Genomic DNA, 23,305 nt, shown 5'->3' on the forward strand with positions numbered 1-23,305 from the left:
AATCAGGGGAAACAATCTCAGAATGAAAGGGGAACTATTTAGGACTGAGACAATGAGGGTAGTGGATCTTGGGAATTCTCTGCCCCAGAGTACTGTGGAAATCCAGTCTTAGTTTACATATTTCTGAAAAAGTGTGCGTTTGTACAATTGGCACTAATGAGGTTCCGTTGTGAAATATTTCTTAAACGCTAGTATCCATCGATAACTACCAGGATAACCGTATTGGTGCAGTAAATAATCTTTATTCAGCGCAAGAAAGACTTGATACATTACGGTATCTCGAACGATAGAAGCGGTAGTAGTTACACTGCCCTCGCACACCCAAAATAAATGGGCATCTACTCTCTATTGGGACGGCAAAATTCAGGCCAGTGTCTGGTGAATGGTAGGGATAGTTCGACTGCCAAATGGTGCGTTTAATATTCATGTTCTTGCGTTATTGGCAGTAATTTAAAATCTTAACAAAGCCAAGGGCTTCATTGACAAGTTTATATGCTGCAGACTATCTGCATGAACTGCGAAACTGTTTGACAACATTGTTTTGAACGCCAACATTTACATTGATCAACTTCAAATGTACCGTCACCACGGTAATTCCAGTAGGCCGTTGTGTTAATTCTGCCTCATAACATCTGCATTCGATTTTATTTCGTTTAGCTGCATTTCTTACTGTTTTGAATCGAAGTCTTTGTCGCTGTGGAGCTGATTGAATTGAATAATCGCGGGCAAACAACCTAATCGAATAGAAAGTGAAGAGAGTTCACGTCGGCATTGCCTGACGGGTCTCGGCCTATTACTGGTTCCCTGGCCTCATGGGTGTTTTTCATGGTGGTGCAGCATTGGTAAAGTTATTTACACATCTGGCGTTTTCACTGTGTCTCACGCCCACACGCCAAAACAAAAAACTCATATAACTAGAAAATTACAATCTTCTCAGCTGAGAAAAAAAGAGAGAGACAATAACGTGAAGAGAAGGAATAAAACAGTGAGAGTGCTGTCTTCACTCTGTGCTGCCCTGAGCAATTGACAGTGGGGTGATACTTTGATTGGAAAAGCATGCAAGACAGGTGCTGTAACGCCACTGCGACTAGTAATCCAGAATGCCAGATTAATGTTTTTGCTGACGTGGGGTCGAATCTCATTCTGGCAGACAGTGAAATTTGAATTCAACACAAAAGCGAGCCCAATAGCGACCATTCTCAAGAAGGGTCACTGGACCTGAAACTTTCATTCTGCTTTCGCTCCACAAATGCTGCTATACCCGCTGAGGTTTTCTAGCAATTTCTATTTTTGTGATTTTAATCCATTGTCCTAAGACCCATATGGTTCACTAATGTCCTTATCTGGCCTCTGGACGATTAGAGATGGACAATAAGTATTGCCCTAACCAATGAAGTCCAAATCCCACGAACGCATTTTTAAAAATGCACAATACAGGTAGCTACTGTCTATAATTTCTCACGGTATAATATTTGCTATCATAAATTTTCATTCTATCAATGATATAGCTGCTACAAAATGACCGATATTTAGCATTTTTCAGCAGACCTTATGTTAGAAAAAGCACAATCGATTGATTACAATAGTAAAGCTTTTGCCGAGTTAAATTTATAGCAATGACAAAAAAAAATCCAAGCTTACAATATATATTTCAGAATGCTAACTGTTCTATCCCTGTGCAAATCCTTTCAATGCATTCCGGAATATCAATAGAACCCCCCACCGTCGTTAGAAATAAAATTCCTTTTTTTTTTGGAAAAAAGTTCTTCAACTGCTGCAGTGCTGTGAGATTCTTAGTTCTCTTTTTGGTGTATCACCCGCTCACTTGCCAGTATCTGGATGGATTGAGACTAAACGTTGGCGCGGCTTGTATTTAACTTCCCAAGCCGTCGTGAAAAATAGCTTTATTTTCATTAACAGCTAAATCTTAAATTCTCATAGCGTCGCCATTAATCAATCTCAAACGAGGCGTAACGTGTAAGACTCGCTAGTTAATCCAGGACTCTTTATATTTGCATAGATTTTAAGCAAAGTAAGCTTGACATGTCTCCTCTATTAAATTGGCTGAGAAATTACAGTAACAGGCCTAAAATGGTGAAAACTGAAATAATTGTCACACGGGAACAATGTCAAGTGGGGTACAGGAAGCGCAATAAATAAACCTGTTCCCCGGACTCTGAAAATGTTGGGCCCAGTAAACATTTATTTTACATCGCATTCCGAAAATGATCGTCTTTTCGTGCCCGGGTCGCCTCCTTGGCAAAACTTTCAAATCTCCTGAGGAAGACGATGACACCAATCAGCAGAATGGCCTGAATGATGATTAAGGCGAAGAGCAAGATCTGGCAGATCAGAACCATGTTGCAGTACCACTCCTGGCAGCTCGATATTATTTCATCCTCCGTTAGATACAAGATGAGCCTTCCCTGGAGCTCCGCCGGGGAGGAGCACTTTAATTCCTTGTACATAGTTCGGTTTTCCTGCTTGAGGAGCCAGGATCGCAGATATAAAATGTCGCAATCACATCTCCATGGGTTCCGGTCCAATGAGACTGACCTCAGCTGCCTCAGAGTGTCGAAAACGCCGCTGGGGATGGAAGTTAGTTTGTTGTCATTCAGTTTGATCTCGGTGACGTCAGCGTCAAAGCGTTTGGGAATGGTGTCTACATTCACATTCAGACTGCTGCAATCCGTAGAGGTTCCGGTACAGCGGCACATCGGCGGACATTGGAAAACCAGTGGAACCAAGGAGAGAAACACAAGGAAAACCTCTTGTGGTCTCCCCATTGACATCCCTGCAGACAACATTCACGGGTTAGCCTGGAAAAAAAAGGTGAAATGTGACAGATTGAGAAAAGAAATGCACACACAAAGCAAATGCAATGCTTTAACATAGCCCAATACACTTGTTAAAGAAAACCCTTCTATCTAAATTACAAATTCAGACGTCTTAGGTCTAATTATTAGACACAACTTGAAAATTGGAATCAGAAAGGATAATGGAATGCTGACCCTTATTTCGAGGGAGTTGCAACACATTAGTAGTGAATTCTTATAGCACAGTACAAGTTTCACGACACGTCGGGGAACTCCTCTGTTACTTAAACTAAATACCCAGAAAAGTTCACTTCGCCCCGTAATCTGTTAAAATATGAGTGACAGAGAACTCCCAAATTCCATTGTTTAATGAAAATTTATTCTTTAACCCTAAAAGTGAAATTTAAAGAACAACTATTCACAATTCTAAGCCACCCCCCCCCTCTCTTAACTGCTTATTACCTGTCTCCAACTTTATAACAACATACTGTTACAACAGAACACATTAAGTTTACATCAATTTAATTTCAAACCACGCAGCGGCTGTTGTCTTCCGTGTCTGTCTTCTTTCGGCTGAAAATCCCTTGAGGTTGTGTTCTTTCTTTTTACTGTGAAGATATTTCATATGAAAAAGGTACCTTTGATCGAGAGTGTTTCAATCTTTTGGGTCTCTCTCTTGATAGCAGTTACTCTCTCTGATTTTCAAAATGCCACCTTTTTAATATCCCCAACATTGGGTTTTCTCATTGATTTTATGTTGGCAAAACAATAAATTCAAACTGGGTTTTAGTATCATAGAATATAATTTAAACTGATTGGTTAGATCCAAATTGCTGTCAAAACAGCAACCAACTCAGGTATCCAATATACAGTCAAATGTTACATATTTTCCATTTTCCAGCACACTCTGAGACTGTTATCTAGTCATATGACATAGATGCTTCTAGGTTCTCAGTGCAGAACAGCATTCACTCTCTCTTAAAGTTACAGTACACACCATCAATTTCATAACAACAAGATGCTGGTGAGACCACTTCTGGAGTATCATGGGCTGTTTTGGTCTGCTAATGTAAGAGAAGATAACGTTTAATTGGAGGCAATTCAGAGAATATTCACTGTAATGATCCCTGGTATGAAGGGATTGTCTTATGAGCAAAGGTTAAACAGATTGGGACTCTACCCACTGGAGTTTGGAGGAATGAGAGATTATCTCATTGAAACATATAGGATTTTAAGGGACTTGACAGGTTAAATGCTGAGAGGATGCCTCCCTGAACTCCATCTCCACATATCCACCCACTCCTTTCCCCATCCCACCCCTGCATTCATCTTAAATACCACCTTTTTCCCAGCAACTGTAAGTTCTAAAGAAAGACCATTGGCCTCGAATCATTAACTCTGCTCTTTGTCCACAGATGATGCCAGACCTGTCGAGTTTCTCCAGCAATTTTGGAATTTACATCAAAGTGGCTTTAAGAAAAGAAACTAACTACAAGGAATAAGATTTGACCAACAGTCTTAAACAATGCCACAAATCCACAAATCAACATGACTTCATGTTGTAGTCCATTCTAGATTTGCTAGAGTCACACATGGGGCTGGGAAACAAGATAAATGAAACATATGGTACGATAGTTAAACCCTACTTGGGCGATGATTGTATGTGAGTTTCATTGTGGAAACATGGATTTATATTGAGCCACACGGAGCCAAATGTCCTTGGATTCCCATTTTCATCTAAACCAGTGTCTGAAACCAGTGAAGGAGTATGAAGGAGCCAGTGGATTGTCTGACGCAAATGCATTTGCTGAGTAACTAAATGGGCAAATGTGTCTGAGTTGCACTTTCTTCAGAAACCATGATGTGGAGGTGCCGGTATCAGATTGGAGTGATCAAAGTCAAAAATCACACAACACTGGGTTATAATCCAACAAGTTTATTTGAAACCACAATCTTTTGGAGCCTTGCTCCTTCTTCATGTAGCTAGTGAGAAAGTATACACAGACACAGAATTTATAAGTAAAATATCAAAGAGTCATACAACTGATGCAAAACCTAGATGGCTGTTAAGTCTTCAATCAGTTAGAATGGAGTTGCAGGTTTTGATTGATTAATATGTAAATCCCAGAATTTCTTTCAAGTCACTGCCCCAATATAACTTAAGGCTTTATCAGTATAAAAGAGGTGATATCACAGGTCAGATAATGCATTTCAGGTGTGACACCTTGTTTAAAGTCTCTCTGTGACATTACCTGGAGTCAGACTGTTTTTATTTCCAAAGTAGGAATTTATGAAATGCCACAATGACTGACTCTACAGTTTGTGTTTTTTGAACATATTAAACAATTAAGACCTTCATTTCATTCTAGCTGATTAAATACTTAACAACCATCTAGACTTATTCAACACATTTGCAATTGTTGTATGACCCGTTGATTTTTACTTATAAATTCTGTGTCCAGTGCATCCTTTCTCACTAGCTACCTGAAGAAGGGGCGAGGTCTGAAAGCTTGTGATTTCAAATAAACCTGTTGGACTAGAATCCAGTGTCATGTGACTTTTGACAGTCATCATAAACTCAAATAATGTGTCCAATTAAGAAGTGTTAAATACATACATGAGAAATAATCGCGTATACATTATGCCTAATTTGTTTTGAAAACACAAGTATAATGAACCTATTTCAACCATCATGCCGATAACAGACTTGCTCAATTTGTTCCACTCTTTAGCTCTTTTCCCATAAACCTCCCATTCATTTCCTTTTCCAGCATCTATCCTTTTTTTTAATGAATGCTACTATTCGCCTACTCTCATGTTATTATCTATTGCCTCGAGGAGAGGGGTATGGTACATGAGTATCGATAGATTGAAGTTATTACTGGGATTTTTTTTATGCTTTTCAACCACGTGCTCTTTGATGATCTATGAAAAAAGAGAGCAATGAAAATGTTACAATGGGAGTAAAATTGAATCAGCCAATTACATTTTCCTTTTTGCATAAAGAAGATTTGCTTTAGGAAGCAGGATTTTATGTTTGTAGCTATTTCAATCAGGACTAGTTCTATGATGTACACATATTCGTCAATGAATAAGGGGGCAGCTCATAGAAACCCATAACATATTATCAGAACGTGACAGGGTAGAGGAAGGAAGGATGTTCATGATGATGGGGGGGTCCTGAACCGGGGACACAATCTAAAGAACCTGAGTAGGCCACTTTGGACTGAGACAAGCAGAAATGCCTTTACCCAGAGTGATGATCTCATGGAATTCTCTGCCACAGAAAGCTGTTGAGGCCAAAACATTGGAAGTTTTCAAGAAGGGGTTTTATATGTAGTTCTTAGGACTAGAGGGTTCAAATGATATGGGGAGGAATTGGAAACAGAGGACTGAGTTAGATGAAGGGTGATGATCATATTGCCTGGCGGAGTAGGTTTGGAGGACTAAAAAGCCTACAACTGATCCTGTTTCCCATCTTGCCTTGCTCCCTAGCAATTCTTTCTCGTTTGATTTATCATATGCCATCGCTAAGCACATGTACCTTGTATTTGTCTAGTCTTCTCAATGTCTCCTTAAAATCGTAAAAGTAAAATTACTTTGGGGGCATTTTTCTTGCATTAAATGTGCTGGAATCAACTGACAGAAATCCTACATGCCGCCTTCTTAAGATAGACGTTTCTTAAGATAAAATGGGTCCATGTTGGGTCTGTGGGTGGCAATCCCACTGGGCCCCTGTGTAAGAGATAACAAGAAATCTCAGGTACTCGCATCAGTCAATTATTGATGAGCCCCTTCCAATATACTCATCATTTTACTCACATGTAATTTCACACGAAACACCATAAACAGAATAAATCAGGAATAAACCTGCACATCGAACAATTTATTCGATATGGATGTGTACTTCCCAATCATTCTGACCTACTGGCTGAGAAAAATTTTGGTTTTTTTTGCAATCCTGCCCTAAAACATTAGATCGACTCCACACGCGATTGTGTTTTGGCATCGGTAGTTATTCATGTGTGTCAAATTCCTATCTACGTTTACCAAACGAGATACATATTGCTTCCCACAAAAATTCTTTCTTTCTTCTAAATTAAAGAGAAATCAATTTTACATTCCATTATTTGGATGCATTGTTTTCAACCCCATCTATTCACACTAAACGTCTTCATTTTTTAAAAACTTCGATAACACCATTCCTGCCGAAGAGAGTGATCTCTGCTCCAGCTGATAAAGGGGCTAAGTCACAACAAACACGTTCGATGAAATCCACAGTCCCACCCCGCTATCTCGTTCAGACCTGCACAGAGTGCACGTGATATTAGACCAACAAGTCATAACATGAACTCATTGCCTTCAAAAAGTCGTTGAACTCTGTAGTTATTAGTATTTCTATTTCTACTGTTTGGTTGTTTAAAATTCGTTGATTTATTTGACCGATAATATTTCAGAGTAACTCGAGGCAGGTGTAAAGGGTTTAGAGTATGATGGACAATTATAAATTAAGTGACGGGTGGGTGAGAGGAGACGCTATGGACAAAACTAAAGGATGTGGTAGCATTGACAACGATATTCAGACAGGGACAGGAAGGGACAGAGAATATAAACAGAAAAACAGCAAATAATAAGGTTGAACGTGGAAAAACGTGGTAAAAAATCAAAAATTATGGCTTTTTGCTTCAGTATGCATAATATTCAGAATATAACAGATGATTTAACAGTACAAACACAAGTTAACTGGTCTGATCTTATAGCTGTTGCAGAGACATAGTGAGAAGCAGATAGGAACTAAATAATGTGAGCTTCTGAAAGGACAAGCAGGAAGGAAAGAATAGCGAGGTAGCAGTATTGGTAAGGAATGTAATAAATACAATAGCAACAAATGATCTTGACTTGGAAGATGCAGAATCCATAATAATGGAGGAAAGAATAAAAAGGGAAAGAAGACTGTGGAAGGAGTAATCTATAAGCCTCCTAAGAGATGGTGAGATATTGAATACATTAGGAGTAATGAGGACATGTAGCAAAGGCAGTATATTATTCATGAATAACTTTATAAGTAGATTGGGATAATCAGATTGGTAGACGAATCCATGAGGAAGAGTTAATAGAGTGCAATTAGGATGGTTTCTGAGAAGAATGTGTTGTAGCTCTAGCCAGGGGTTTGGCTATTTTGGATCTGATGATATGTAACAAAGCAGGTTTTATAAATAAAGACAGAGTGAAAGATCCCCTCAGGAAAAAAAAGTCCCTATAACATGGTAGAATTGAGCATTCAGTTTATTACTGAGGAACTTGAATTAGAAGTTGTTGTATTAAACTAAAATAAGGGTAATCACAAAGGAATGGGAGCAGAACTGGCTGGAGAGGGTAGGAAAGGAGTTCAGCAACAAAGATGGATGAGGAACAACAGCAGATGTTTTAGAAAATAGTTCATGACTCACAGCAAAGCTGTATCCTCGACAGGAAGAAGGATTCTAGAATGGGACTGGTTAAAAAAAACATACAACGTAGCAAAGAGTAATGGTATGTAAGATGATTGGGAAAGATTTACAAACTGACAAAAATGACCAAAACAAACTAAAGAAAATAATCGTTGAGGGTAAATGTTCTAGGAATGTCTAGATGGGCCACAAGAACATCTTTAAATATATAAAAAGAGAAAGATGAAAATGAACATAAGCCCCTTAGAGAATGAGGGTGGGGAAATAATAATGGGGAATCAAAAAATGGCAGAGGAGTTGAATGAATCCGTTGAACCACTCTTTAAAGTTGAAATCATTAATAGCATTTTCAAAATTACTAACTGTTCAAGCAGCAGAAGAGGAGAGCAATTACCACTAGAGAAAAAGTGATAGAGAAACAATTTTGGCTGAAGATGAATACAATACATCCCTGGACCTGATGTGATACAGCCTAGAATATTACAGGAAGTAACAACAGAGATAGTGGATACTCTACTGGTAATCTTCCAGGAATTGTTAGATTCTGGGAAACAACTAGAGGACTGGAAAACCGCCAATGTAACATAAACAAACAGTTATCAAGATATATACAGCAAACCCTTTGGTCCAATTTGTCCATGCTGAGATATCCTAAATAAATCTAGTCACATTTGGCCCAAATCTGTCTAAACACTTCTTATTCACATACCCATCCAGATGCCTTTTAAACGTTACAATTGTACCAACTTCCACCACTTCCTCTGGCAGCTCAATCCATACCTGCACAATCCTCTTTATGAAAAAGTTGCCCTTAGATCCCTTTTAAAACTTTCCCCTCTCACCTGAAACCCTTTAGGTTTGGACTCCTCCACCCTGGGGAAAAGACCTTGGCTATCCAGTCTATCTATGTCCTTCATGTTTGTATAGACCTCTATAAGGTCACCCCTCAGCCTCTGATGCTCCAGTGAAAATAGCCCCGGTCTATTCTGTCCCTCCCTATAATTCAAATCCTCCTATCCTGGCAATATCCTTGTAAATTTTTTCTAACCCTTTTCAAGTTTCACAACATCCTTCCTATACCAGGGAGGCCAGAATTGCATGAAGTATTCCAAAAGTGGCCTAACCAATGCCCTGTACAGCTGCAACATGACCTCCAAACTCCTAAACTCAATGCACTGACCAATAAAGGCAAGCATATCAAATGCTTTCTTCACTATCTTACCTACTTGCAGCTCTACTTTCAAAGAACTATGGACCTGCATTCCAAGGTCTCTTTGTCCAGCAACACTCCCCAGAAGCTTACAATTGAAGGTATAAGTCTTGCCCTGATTTGCCTTTCCAAAATGCAGCACCTCACATTTATCTAAATTAAATTCCATCCACCATTTCTCAGCCAATTGATCAAGATCAAGATTGTACTCTAAGGTAACCTTCCTCACTCTCCACTACACCTCAATTTTGGTATCAAACTTACTAACCACACCTCCTATGTTCACATCCAAATCTTTCATATAAATGTCAAAAAGCAGTGGACCCAGCACTTATCATTGTGGCACACAGCTGGGCACAGGCCCCCAGTCCAAATAGCAACCCTTCACCACCACCCCCAATCTTTGAGCCAGTTCTGCATCCAAATAGCTAGTTCTCTCTATAATCCATGTGATCTAACCTTGCTAACCAGACTACCATGAGGAGCATTTAAAAATGGAGACAAAATAATGGGAATGATAGACCAATCAGCTTGAAGTTTGTTCTTGGGAAAATGTTAGAAAGTATTATAAAGGATAGAACTGCAGAGCATTTAAAAATACATGATATGATTGTGCAAAGTCAGCATGGCTTTATGGAAGGGAAGTGATGGTTGATAAATGTATTGGAATTCTTTGAGGAGTAAACAAGCAGGACAGATAAAGCAAAAGCAGTAGATGGAATGGAATTGAATTTTCAGGAACCATTTGATACTGCACCACACATTAGGCTATTTAACTCATTAAGAGTCCATTGAGTTGGACGTGGCATTGGGATAATGGGTGCATTTACAGTATGGCAATCTGCAACTAGTGGAAGGACCCAGCGATTAGTGTTGGAGCCATAGTCATTTACAATATACATTCATGACTTGGATGAGGACAGGGAATATACTTAGCCAAGATTGCAGATGACACAAAAATATATGGAAATGCAAGTGATGAGAATGGCACAAAGAGTCTCAAAGATATATAGTCAGGTTAAGTGAGTAGGAAAACATTGGCAGATAGAATATAATATGGACAAATGCGAGGTTATGCACTTTATATTGTAGAATAGAGGAATTGAATATTATTTAATTGGAGAAAGTAAAAGCAAAGTAAAACCTCACAAGGTTCACTAATGTCCTTTAGGGAAGGAAACTGCCATCCTTGCCTGGTCTGCCCTGCATGTGACTCCAGACACAGAGCAATGTGGTTGACTCTTAACTGCCCTCTGGGATGGACAATAAATGTTGGCCTAGCCAGTGATTTCATCATCCCATGAATGAATAAAAACAAAGTCACTGTTGCAAAGTAGGAAACAGCTCCTAACTTATTTCTAACAAAGTCCCACACACTGCAACAGATTATGACCAGTCAATTTTTATTTAGTGCTACTTCAAGGCTAAATTTGGCCTTGGATACAAAGGAGAAATCCACTTGTCTTTGTAATGGTGCAAATTGGATATCTTCCTTCAAACTGAAATGGCAGATTGTTATTGTTTGGTTAAGAGTCTTATCCAAAAGTCAGAACATCTAGTAATACTGCCTTCCTTCAGTGTACCCTCAAGTCTTTGGAGTAGAGCTTGAACTCGACCTCCTTTCTCAAAGGAAAACAGCTACCAACTCATGAATGACTGAAACATTACTACACTCTGGTGCGTCTTAGGTATAAATTTTCAGTTCTGGAATCTCCACTTCAACTCCTCCCTCTCTTGACTTACAGAATTTGCTTGAGACTTAACACAGTCATCTGCTTATTTAACTCGATATTGATATTGACTAATTGCCTTTAGTCAAATTAGCTGTCTGCGTGACTTTAAGACAGCTTTTAAATACAAATGTTTGTTATTGAAACAAAACAGTCCTAACATTTTATTTTGGAAATTCTGAATGACCCTGGAATAATTATTAGATACATCCAAGGGTTTTGCATCCTTTGTTTTCAGTCAGGCAGAGCAAAGTGAGTTTGTAAAGTGAAGTTCCCCTAAAGTGACGTTCCCCTATCACTGGAAATAAAATTTGCTTTTATTCTACACCCAAGTAAAAGCACCCACCATCTTTATGTATCCAATGACCAATTTAAAAATGCATGTCCTTATTTATGACCATTTTCAATGCACCCCATTCAGAATTAAAGCTGCTGTCCTTACCTGAAATATAACACATTGAAATGCTGATTGGGAGTTAGTATCAAAGATCCACTTGTCCTTGTTGATGCAAGATATTACAAATAGAATTCAATGAATGTTAACATTTGTAGGTTTATAGATCTTTAATGAGACCACTTTAAGTTCTGATTTTTGGATAGTGAAATATAGGGTGACAGTAACAGTTCAACACCCAGCTTCAGCACACAAGTGCTGAGAGTTGACTCCAATAGGATGACCATAACATCAATGAATTCCTCTGGTGTAAGTTACAGGGTAATGCATTACTTTCAGTTTCATGGGAAATCCAGAGTTAATGGGTTTTTTTTGCACATTTTCTCTCAATCTCCTGTCACAATTCAGTGAAACATTGACAGACACCTCAAAGACTATTTTGACTAGTTGAGTGCAGTTCTGGACAGTTTTAGCTGAATCTACTCTAGGAGAATCACCTGGAATTCTTTCCCCAAGTATAATAGACTGTTCAAATAAATCACACAAAGTAGGGTGTGAGAAAACATTTGTTTTAAAATCTTGTTACCTAGCAAGATATTTTGAAATATTTAAAATTGATTTTCATATCTTATAGGCTTTTACTGCACTTTCTACATCTCTATTTTCAGAAAATGCTTAATTAAGAATAAACTCATTATTAATTTTAGGCAGTGGTTAGTGATTTTTTTTGCTAAACTATTGCTGTAAATGGGGGGCAATTGTTAATTTTGGGAGATCTAAATGTTTGGGCGAGAGTTTGAATTATGGAGATATCAGTCTACTCAAAGAAATTGTCCAAACAGAACAATTGGAAAACATCCCAAATTATACAGCAAACATTACCGAGCATAGAATGATAGAGTCACAGACAGCATGGAAACAGATCCTCCAGTCTAACTCATTCATGCTGACCAGGTATCCTACGTTAATCCAGTCCCATTTGCCACCATTTGGCTCATATACCTTTGCATCCTTTTTGTTCATATTACCATCCTGATACCTTTTAAATGTTGTAACTGTACTAGCCTCCACCACTTTCACTGGCAGCTCATTCCATACACACACTACCCTCTGCATGAAGAAGCTTGCTCTTCAGTCCCTTTTAAATTTTTTTCCCTCTCACCTTAAACCAATGCCCTCTCATTTTGGACTCCGCTACCTGAGGGAAAAGACCCTATCTATTCACCCTATTGATGCTCTTGATGATTTTATAAATTTCTATAAGATGACCCTCAGCCTCAAACATTTCAGGGAAAATAACCCCAGCCAATTCAGCCTCACCCTCTAACCCAAAGCCTCCAAACTTGGCAACATCTTTGTAATCTTTTCTGAACCCTTTCAAGTTTCAAAACATCCAGCAGGGAGACCAGAACTGAATGCAGTGTACCAAAAGTGGCCTAGCTGTAACTTGACCTCCCAACTCCTGTACACAATGCACTGACCAATAAAGGCAAGTTTACCAAACATTTTCTTCACTAACCTGTCTACCTGAAACTCTACTTTCAAGGAACTATGAATCTGCACTCCAAGAGCTCTTTGCTCAGCAACTCTCTTCAGGAACTAACCATTAAGGGTATAAGCCCTGCCCTGATTTGCCTTTCCAAATGCAGCACCTCACATTTACCTAAATTAAACTTCATCTCCCACTCTGCCACCCCATCTGATGAAGATCTCATTGTACTCTAAGATACTCTACTTGGCTGTCAACTACACCAACAATTTTGGTGCATCTGCAAACTTATAAACTATACCTCCTACGTTCACATCCAAATCTTTAATATAAATGGCAAAAAGCAGTGGACCCAGCAGTGATGCTTGTGGCTCATCACTGGCCATAGGCCTCCAGTCTGAAAAGCAACCCTCCACCACCATCCTTGGAGCCCTTCTCCCTTGGAGCCAGTTCCCAGCAGGCTAAAATAAACTGCGACCTACTGGTTGCATTCTCCCACTAGGATCCTCTAGCATCCTACTCCATTACAGCCTTGTAATACCATGAACACATCTGTTTATTTGAGCTTTGATGCCATCATTGCTGAAATCTCCGAAATACGTATGCCTTCGTACAGTTCAAGTGTCTCACACTCTCTCCCATTTTCTCCTCTCATTGCAAACCTATGACCCTCTTTAACGCAAACAAAATTCTGAAAATGCGCAATTGAAAACAGAAGGCGTTGAAATTATCAATAGGTCATGTACTTAGTCAAAGCCTGCTTTCTCCCATATAACATTTATGGCATTTCCAACAACCTCAATTTAAGCACATAATGGAAAGAAAGATAGCATTATCATTTCGGACGAGGTCATTAACCTGAAAAATCCTCCTTTCTCCGTATATGTCTGAACTGCCGAGTATTTGCGGTTTTCCCCCCTTTTGATTATGGAACATTTTATTTCCTTGTATCACCCCGTCTTCTTACCTAAATTGAGCATCAAAATCTTTACTTATCCCTCCTTTAAACGTTTCAACGTTGGCGCTGCTGCTTGATGGGTTTCAACTATGGATGTGAAGCGCCTACACAAAAGATGGGCTCAAAACAGGCTCATCAGCTTTCCGAGATATTTAAATATATCCGGCTGCTGTAGCAGATGAGTTGGCAGTTTTTTTTTGGTGTTATCTCTGACACCCTCTTGGAATTGCACATCATCTCAGTATGATAACGAAACCTGCTAAATGGAATTCAAAACTTTGCAAACAAAACCCAGGCAGCAGTTGCCTTTGCTGTAATTCTGCAGTTAAAATGCCCTTCCTTCGGCAGAGTGTAAATTAAATGCTCTCACCACATGATCTCTGAGGCCGGGCGAATTTCGATTTCACTAATACAAATGGAATAACATTCATCAAAATAAAATAAAGTCTCTTGGAGATAAACACTACTTTCACTGAAGATACGTAGACTTCCTTTCTGTTACAATTATTGTCAAACAATGCACATTTTCGTACAGTGTATCCAACTCAAACTTTGGAATAGTCTAGACGTCTCCTGAAAAAATCATATCTTCTGCTCCCTTGAATGGTTCACTATGTCTTTCAGGAAAAGATGCCTATGACTCTTAACAATATTTCAGTCTCATAGTTGCATAGTTACCTTCTGATATGGCCGAGCCAGTTATTCAATTATATCAAACTAGTACAGAAACTCGATTAAGAACTTCACACACACGCACACACACGCACACCCAGTCCAAGTAGAACTGTGAGTATACCGACACAATACATGAACTGCAGACATTAAAGAAGACAATTCATCATCATCCCATCAAGGGCAATAAGTAGCCAACAATATCCACATCCTGTGGAAGAATTATTTTTAAGAAGCCCAGTAGTGTTGAAACAAGTTCCTAGGGCTAGTGCAACTAACCTATACATCCTGAACACTATGAGCAATTTAACATGGTCCCTCCACCCACCTTGCACATATTTGGACTGCACTTCTACATAGAACATAGAATAGTACAACACAGTACCGGCTCTTTGGCCCTTGATGTTGTGCCGAATGTTATCCTACTCTAAGATCAAACTAACCTACATACTCTTCACTGTATATCCTCCATGTTCCTATCCGAGAGTCACTAAATGTCCTTAATGTCTCTGCCTCTCCTACCACTGCTAGCAATCATTCCATGCACACACCACTCTCTGCGTAAAAAACCTACCTCTGACACCTCCCCTAAAACTTCCTCCAATCACCTTAAAATTATGCCCCCTCATGATAGCCATTTCTGCCCTGGGAAAAAGTCTCTGGCTATCCACTCCGTGCATGCTGCTCATCATCCTGTACACCTCTATCAAGTCACCTCTCATCCTTCTTCGCTCCAAGAATCATTTGAGAATAAGAGCAGTATTTAATCAAGTAAGTAATGGATGAAAGACACAGGAAGATGACATTAGAAAATTGTGCTTAATAAAACATAATAAAATACATTTCATTCAAGTCTGCTCCACAATTATATGTAATCATAGTTACTCCTCTGACTCACCTCAATTCTCCTGCCCATATCCTTTGATTCCCTGAATGGCTTAAATTGGTCTATCCCACCTTAAATATACTCAACAATGGATCATGAACAACCCCCTGGGGTAGAGAAATCTAAAGGTTCACAAGCTTATGACCGAAGAAATTTCTTCTTGTCTCCACTCTAAATGATTGCACAATTAACATTAAACTCTGCCGCTGTGTTCTGGATGCCCCAGCTTGAGAAAGTAACCACTTAATATCGACTATATCAAGTTCCTGCAATAAAGCACTCTGCCAAATGACTTTGATAATCTTCTCAGGGAAGCAGCGATAGGATAAGCCCACTTCTTTGCCCATAGGTTCTTGAGGACACTACCAGCCATCCACTGCCTAATGGACTAGTGGCAGAGCATTCTGGATTTTGACCCAATTTGAAGCACCAATCAAATTGTGAGAATTCACATCTGTCCAGGAATATATTTACATAACTGTTTGTAATAACTCACATGTGCAGACTGTGACATTAGAAGAAACCTTCTTATAACAATAAATTGCGTAAATTGAGGTTGTTGGAAATGCCATAAATGTTATATTGAAGAAAGCTGGCTTTGACTAAGTACATGAAATATAAGGGTAGATGGCATTATCTGTATGGTGAACTTTGTTGCACTCTTTCTATGGTAAGTACCTTTCTGTTTTCTAGAAGAGATCTCAACAAGTTTCTGTACAATTACGGAAATTTACCTTTATTCTTTTTCCAGTTCTCTTGCAATAAAGAACCTTTCAAAAGTGGCCTTCCTAATTCTTTGCTATACCAGCCAGTTAGCTTTCAGTGACTTATGAGCGAAGACACCTAGACTCCTTTGGATGTTTACATATCTCAGTCCTCCACCATTTTAGAACTATTCGGTGCCTCTGTTCTTTCTAGCATAGTGGATAATCTCACATTTATATTCAATCTGCCATGTTTCTGATCTTTCTGTTAACCTGTCCAAATCCCATTGAAATATCTTTGTAACCTCATCATAACTCGCTTTCCCACATGGCTTGAGTCATCAGCAAATTTGGAAAATTTATCCCCACACCCAAATCATTCATACAAGTTGGGGACAGTTGTGGCCCAAGCAGAGATTTTTGTGGTGCAGCACTCATCACAGCCTGCCAATGTTAGATTTTCCTATTCTCTGCTTCTGTCCATTAATTAATTCTCAGTCCATGCTAGTGTATTGCCTATAATTCCTTGCAGTATAATTTTGTTTTCAAACTACTTGAGTAGGATGTTGTCAAAAGCCTTTCCAAAATCCAAGTAAAGCACATTCATTGGTGCCCTCCTTTATCTGTTCTGTTAAATATGTCCTCAAATAAAAGCTCAAAAAGCTTTGTTGAATATGTCTCCCCTTTTATAAATCCATGTTGAATTCACCTAGTTTTATGATTATTTCTAAGTGATCAATTATCAGTTGTAGAATAGATTTCTCTACGGATGATGATAGACAAAAGTTATGTAGTTTGCCATTTTTCTGTTTCCTTCTTTCTTAGATAAAGTGGTTACATTTGATATTTTTCAATCTGCAGGAAAAAATTCCAGAATCTATAACATTTTGGAAGATGAAAATCATCCATTATCGTGATAGAGACCTTTTCCCACACTCTTGGATGTACACCATCATGTCCTTGGGAAGATACCATATTTCAATCCTATTAATTTCTCTAGTGTTACTTTCTTACTAATACAAATTTCTTTCCAGTCCTCATACTTGCTAATCCCTTGTTTTCCTAGTAGTCTGGAAGGTTTAGACTTAGACTTAGACTTAGACTTACAGTGTGGAAACAGGCCCTTCGGCCCAACAAGTCCACACCGACCCGCCGAAGCGCAACCCACCCATACCCCTACATTTACCCCTTACCTATCACTACGGGCAATTTAGCTTGGCCAATTCACCTGACCCGCACATCTTTGGACTGTGGGAGGAAACCGGAGCACCCGGAGGAAACCCACGCAGACACGGGGAGAACGTGCAAACTCCACACAGTCAGTCGCCTGAGTCGGGAATTGAACCCAGGTCTACAGGCGCTGTGAGGCAGCAGTGCTAACCACTGTGCCACCGTGCCGCCCTAGGTTGTACTGAATCTTCCTCTGTGAAGACATGCACAATGTTTTTGTGTAGCTTCTCTGCCATTTCTTTATTCCCATAGTAAATTCTCATCTTTAACTATATGGACACACATTTGTCGTTGTTAATCTTTTTCAATTTACATAAGTAGGCATACTTTAACAGCCCATTTTTATATCTTTACTAATTTAATTTCATACTTCATTTTCTGTTTCTTTATCAGCTTCCTGGCCTTCTTTTGCCAAGCTCTAAACTGTATCTCAGCAGATACAGCTAATATATATTATGGTACAATAGTTTCATAGGAAAATAGAATTGTAGGAGTATTCCTGGTGGCATCATTAGTATTGTGATGTGCTACAGAAGTAATGAAAAGCAATGACAAGAAACCAGAGTTTAGAAGGTGTGGAATTGTTATAATTGTTCTATTCTCCCGGGCTGAAATTAGCATTGTTCTCAAGATAAGAGATGAGGGCAAACACAAATCTTTCTCACCTTATAAGGAAATAGACATACCAATGAATTCAAATTTTTAGAAGTTGGCAATTACAAAAAGGCATCGAAATTTGCATAAAAATATCTAGATTAGAAGCAGATGTAGGCCACTCGAGTCTGCTGTGCCATTTAAAAAGTTCCTGACAGATCTGTTTGTGTTTTGAATTCCATATTCCCAAATAGCCTGGCAATACTTGATTCCTTTGACTAATATTTATTTCCACCTTAAAAGTATTCAATGACTCTGCATCCACTGATGTCTGAGACAGATTTCCAAAGTCACACAATATTGTCTGAAATGGGTAACCCATAATTTCTAAACCGTGCTCCCTATTTCTCAGTAATCCACAAGAGAAAACACCGTTCCCATGTCCACCTTGGCAAGACCATCCAGAATCTTATGCAAATAATCAGGTCAGTCCGCTCTCTTCTCAACTCCAGTGAATACAACCCCAGTCTGCCCAACCTTCCTTCAGAAGTCAATTTGCTTATTCGAGGTATCAATCTGGTAAACCTTCCCTGAATCACTTCCAATGCATGTATATCCTTCCTTAAATAATGAGAGAAATACACAGATAGTGTTTGAAATGTGGCCCCATCAAAGCCCTATATAATTGAGGCATAACATCCTTACCTTATATTAAATTCCTTTCATAATAACAATTAGCATTCCATTAGACTCCTTAATTACTTGCTGGACCTGCAAACTAACATTTTTGTGACCCACCAAAGATCATGATTTAGATCCCTCTGCACCTCAGAATTTTGTTGTTGTTCTCAGTTTAAATTGAAACTCAACTTTTTTAGTCTTGATATCCAAGTGAACAATTTCATATACACCTACATTATATTCCATCTGCCCACTTATCCTGTCACCAAAATCCATTGGTGCACCCTCCTTAAGTCCTCTGCACAAAACATTTTCCTATATATCTTTGTGTCATCTGCAAATTTAGCTTTACTTCCATCATCTTAGGCATTGATATAAATTGCAAAGACACTAAGGCTCCAGCACAGGTCCCACTGCTTGCATTGTGTCAATCAGAACAAGATTGACTTTTGCATACTCCGCATATTGCCAGCTAGCTTATCATCCATGCCTAGTGTGTGCAATAACCCTTTCTGTGGAACCTGTCAAATGTCTTCTGCAAATTGAAATACAGTAGATATTCTGGTTCCTTTTTACCCACTTTCAAAGAACACCAGCAGGCTTGTTAAACTTGATTTCCCTTTCACAAAACCATGCTGACCATTCTTGAGTTTTTCAAGGCATCTAACTGTATCCTCCTTAGTAATCAATTTTATCACCATGACAGATATCAAGCTAACTTACCTTTGGTTGCTTTTTTTCTGCTTTTATTCCTTCTTCAATAGTGGAGTGATATTTGTAAATTTCCAGTGTTGACTATGGACTGACAATGAGAAAACGGGACACTATTTTAAAAAGGAATTAATGTACAATGCGTTGTGTGCAATTTTGTAAAATCAAATGAGATTAACTGGTGCATATGAAGCGTACTGCTTTTGGCAAAATTTGTTGTGGGCTCAAGAGAAGTCAGCATAGCTGATTAATTTATTGATCCTCTGATTAACGGTGCTGCAAACTCTTTGGGTGGAGTGAATCAAACAGGAAAGAGCAAAGAGATCCCTGCATTTGTTGGATTCTAAAATTGATATCTCTGATTTTCTGTCTAAAAAGCAGTAAGGTTACATTTGAGAGAACTGAGGGAAATGATTCTCAAACCTCAATGAGAACCAAAAAGTCTCCAGGTCAAACTATGCAAGCAGTGAACTAAAAACTGACCATCGCTGTGCAGATAACATTGAGTAATTATCAAGGAATTGAAGAACGGGAAACCAACACACCTAATTTTGTGGTTTCGGATTGTTGATACTGTCCTCTTACTATGTTTTTCCATCCACTCATAATTTTTGTGGTGTGTGTGTGTGTGTGTGTGTGATAATTTTAAAAGACCTAAAGTCCAAGCTACATAAATTAGAAATCTTGTCCTTTTACCAGTATTGTTAAAAGTTAAATGTGCTGCAATAAAAGGTTAGGGCTTTATTTTCCTGTTACAAAATAAATCTGGCATAGTTTGCTTTTACCATGTGTAGCTGTCAGTCAAAGGCAAATTGGGATTTTCACAAGCTTCATTAATTCTTCCCATTTATCATGTGTCCAGGAATGGTTGAGCATGACTGTCAACCTCAGTGAACCATGACACCAGTCTGATGAGACCTTGCCTGAATCTAGCACATATTGGAAAATTAAGACCAACACATCTACTAACCACTCAGTTACCTTTTTAAGACCCCGGGATATAATGCATTAATACCCAGGGCCTTGTCAGTCTGCAGCTCCAGTAACTTGTTCAGTTCCACTTTCCGAGTATTTGTAATTTCACTAAATTTCTCAGTCTGTTCCACCTCCTGATCTGTAACTATTACTGGAATTCCTTTTATATCCTCTATAGTGAAGACACAAGCAAAATATTTCATTTGTCATTTCTTTTTCGTCTGCTTTAACTCCCCATTCTTACACTCCAGAGGATTAACATGCACTTTTCTTAGTTTTTTGAATACCTGTTAGAACTCTTGCTATCCATTTTAAATTGCTCACTAGTTTCTTCCCATTATTGTTACTAAATACTAATATAGCCCTTCTGTGCTGTCCTTTATATTTTTCCCAATCATCAAACTTGCTGCTCATCTTTGGACAATTAGATGCTTTTCATGAAGTTTAATGTTTTCTTTCACTTCTTTAGATAACTGTGAGTAAGTCTTCCTCTTATAATTTTTCTTTATAGTTGGAGCATATTTATTCTGACTATTCTGAAATATCCACTTAAATGTCTGCCACTACTCTTCCATCAATCTGTCACCAAATGCACTTCAGCTAGCTTAGCTTTCAGGCCCAAACAGTTAACCATATTTAAATTTAAAATACTAGACTTCAGCTCATTCTTTTCCCTCCAGAAGGTGGATCTCAAATTTACTCACATTGCGGTCACTGTCTACTACAAACATCTCTATGGTTAGTCCCAGAACATGCTGCTCTAAGAAATTATTTCAAAAACGAACTCCTCATCCTGGCTACAATCGTAAGTATGTTTTTTCAAGTTTACATATGGATTAACATCACTTACGATTATTGCCATCCCTTTATCTCAAGCACCTAATACCTCTTTTTGTCCACTACATCCTATGTTGTGCTCATTGTTAGTAGTATTTTGCTAGTGACTTCTTTCTTCTACTATTTATCATCTGCATCCAAACTAATTTGACATCCTGATTGCCTGAATCAAAATCATGCTTAATTATTTCATAAATGCTATCAATGGCTAGTGTTGCAACCCTCTATCTTTATTTAGTCACCCATTTTTCTAGAATGTCATACGTCCCTCAATTTACCGCCCAACCCTTATCATTGTGCAGCCACATCTCCATATGGCTATCTTGTCATTTTTTTTACCTCAATGCATGCTATGTGTACTATGCTCATTCAGATACCAATGCCTTTAGCTTTGTCTTTTTGATATCGTTGTAAAACCTAGTCTTGACTGCTGCTGTATTGTTAGGTTTATTCATTCTGTCTCTCACTATCATTCCCTGACTTTCAATTTCCCATATTACTACTTTGCTCTCCTGCCCTGACAACACTCCATGACGTATTTCATCTATCCATGCTTTATTATGAGGACCAATATTTACTTTAAAGCTCACATTATTTATGGGACTTGACAAAATAGCTGTGGAATGATTGTGCAAGAGCTTAAGATCAGATAAGCTCAGAATAAGGGGTCACAAATTTAAGATAGAGATGAGGAGAAATGAGTTCTCTGAGCAAATTCTTTACCTTTGAGGGCTGTTGAAGCAGAATCATTAAGTACACCAAGGCTGACATGAAGACAATTTTCTTAACCAGTAAGGGAAACAGTGGAGTCGAAGGTGATCAGATGAGACATGATTTCAACGAATGGTAGAGCAAATTTGATGGGCTGAATGGCGTTTTTCAACTCTTATGTTACATGGTCTTTCCTTTTGCTACAAACCTTTTCACCCTTAGAATTAATAAATTTTGAGACATCCTCGAGATATTCCTTCAGGATGACTTGTTGAGCCTTGAGATACACCTATGCCATCATATTTTCTGAGATCTGGAAGAATATATCTGCATGTACAACTGGGGGCCTCTGCTGAAGATAGAGAGATTTGGAATTATTCTCCATAACTGCAGGATCCTTGGTTTGTATTTTGCTGTTTTGAGACGAGGGTGGGGTGGCATTTCTAACTCATTGTGTTTCCCTCAGATTGTAATACGCATATGTACCAGTGAAGCATCAAAATCGATGGGCAGGAAATTCTGAAGCTTAGCAAGAGCTTCCATCTCGAACATCCAGGTACCATATTTAAAAGGATAGCACTGCGCTCTCCTGAAGGCTGCCAAGGAGAGAATTGAAGTTCTTTTCTTAAGCATCGGTAAGAAGAAGTCAACCTGATTGATGAACACAGTCTGGATAGAGGGGACTGCACGTCAGTGCCTGTGGGCAGACGATGAAAACATAGCTACAGCATCACAAGAGGACAGCTTATCAGTTTTCGTCTGCCAGGGTATGTACTGTTGTTTTCTTAATGTTCCATGTCTCCATGCGTGTTAGCTAATCATCTCCATCAGACGCCACACATACAATCAATGCCTGTTACCAATGCCTGGATGTTCGAGCTGGAAGCTCTTGCTAAGCTTCAGACTTTCCTGCCCATCGATTTTGATGCTTCACTGCTACATAATGGTACTACGATCTGAGGAAACACAATGAGTTAGAAATGCCACCCCACTCTCATCTCAAAACAGCAAAATACAAACCCAAAATCCTGCAATCATGGAGAATAATTCCAAATCTCTCTATCTTCAGCAGAGGCCCCCAGTTGTACATTAAAATATATTCTTCCAGATCCCACAGTGGTACAGCCTCTCATATATCTGCCAGGATTCCCACTTAAAACATAAAAGGAGCTACAATGCTCAACACTCTAAGCTCTGTCTAGGTATTTTAGGTGTTGGAGGTGATTTCCTCAAATTCCAGGAGCAGTAATTTCAGTT

General features: G+C 38.8%; 1 protein-coding gene across 1 annotated transcript; it reads right to left on the bottom strand.

Moving 5' to 3' along the window:
- Window positions 1-222: 222 nt before the first annotated feature.
- On the bottom strand, window positions 223-14,182 carry gp1bb (glycoprotein Ib platelet subunit beta). The gene is made up of 2 exons (XM_060844067.1): window positions 14,057-14,182; window positions 223-2,819 (listed from the first exon to the last, which is right to left on the bottom strand). Exon 2 carries the CDS (start codon window positions 2,805-2,807, stop codon window positions 2,208-2,210), a length of 600 nt encoding a protein of 199 aa, XP_060700050.1. The 5' UTR covers window positions 2,808-2,819; window positions 14,057-14,182; the 3' UTR covers window positions 223-2,207.
- Window positions 14,183-23,305: the final 9,123 nt, after the last annotated feature.

The sequence above is a fragment of the Hemiscyllium ocellatum genome, chromosome 24, assembly GCF_020745735.1.
Source record: "Hemiscyllium ocellatum isolate sHemOce1 chromosome 24, sHemOce1.pat.X.cur, whole genome shotgun sequence".
NCBI classification, from domain to species: domain Eukaryota; kingdom Metazoa; phylum Chordata; class Chondrichthyes; order Orectolobiformes; family Hemiscylliidae; genus Hemiscyllium; species Hemiscyllium ocellatum.

What these genes read in the sequence shown, in the direction of transcription:
- gp1bb (XM_060844067.1), bottom strand. Translation starts at nt 2,807, where the DNA reads ATGTTGTCTGCAGGGATGTCAATGGGGAGACCACAAGAGGTTTTCCTT.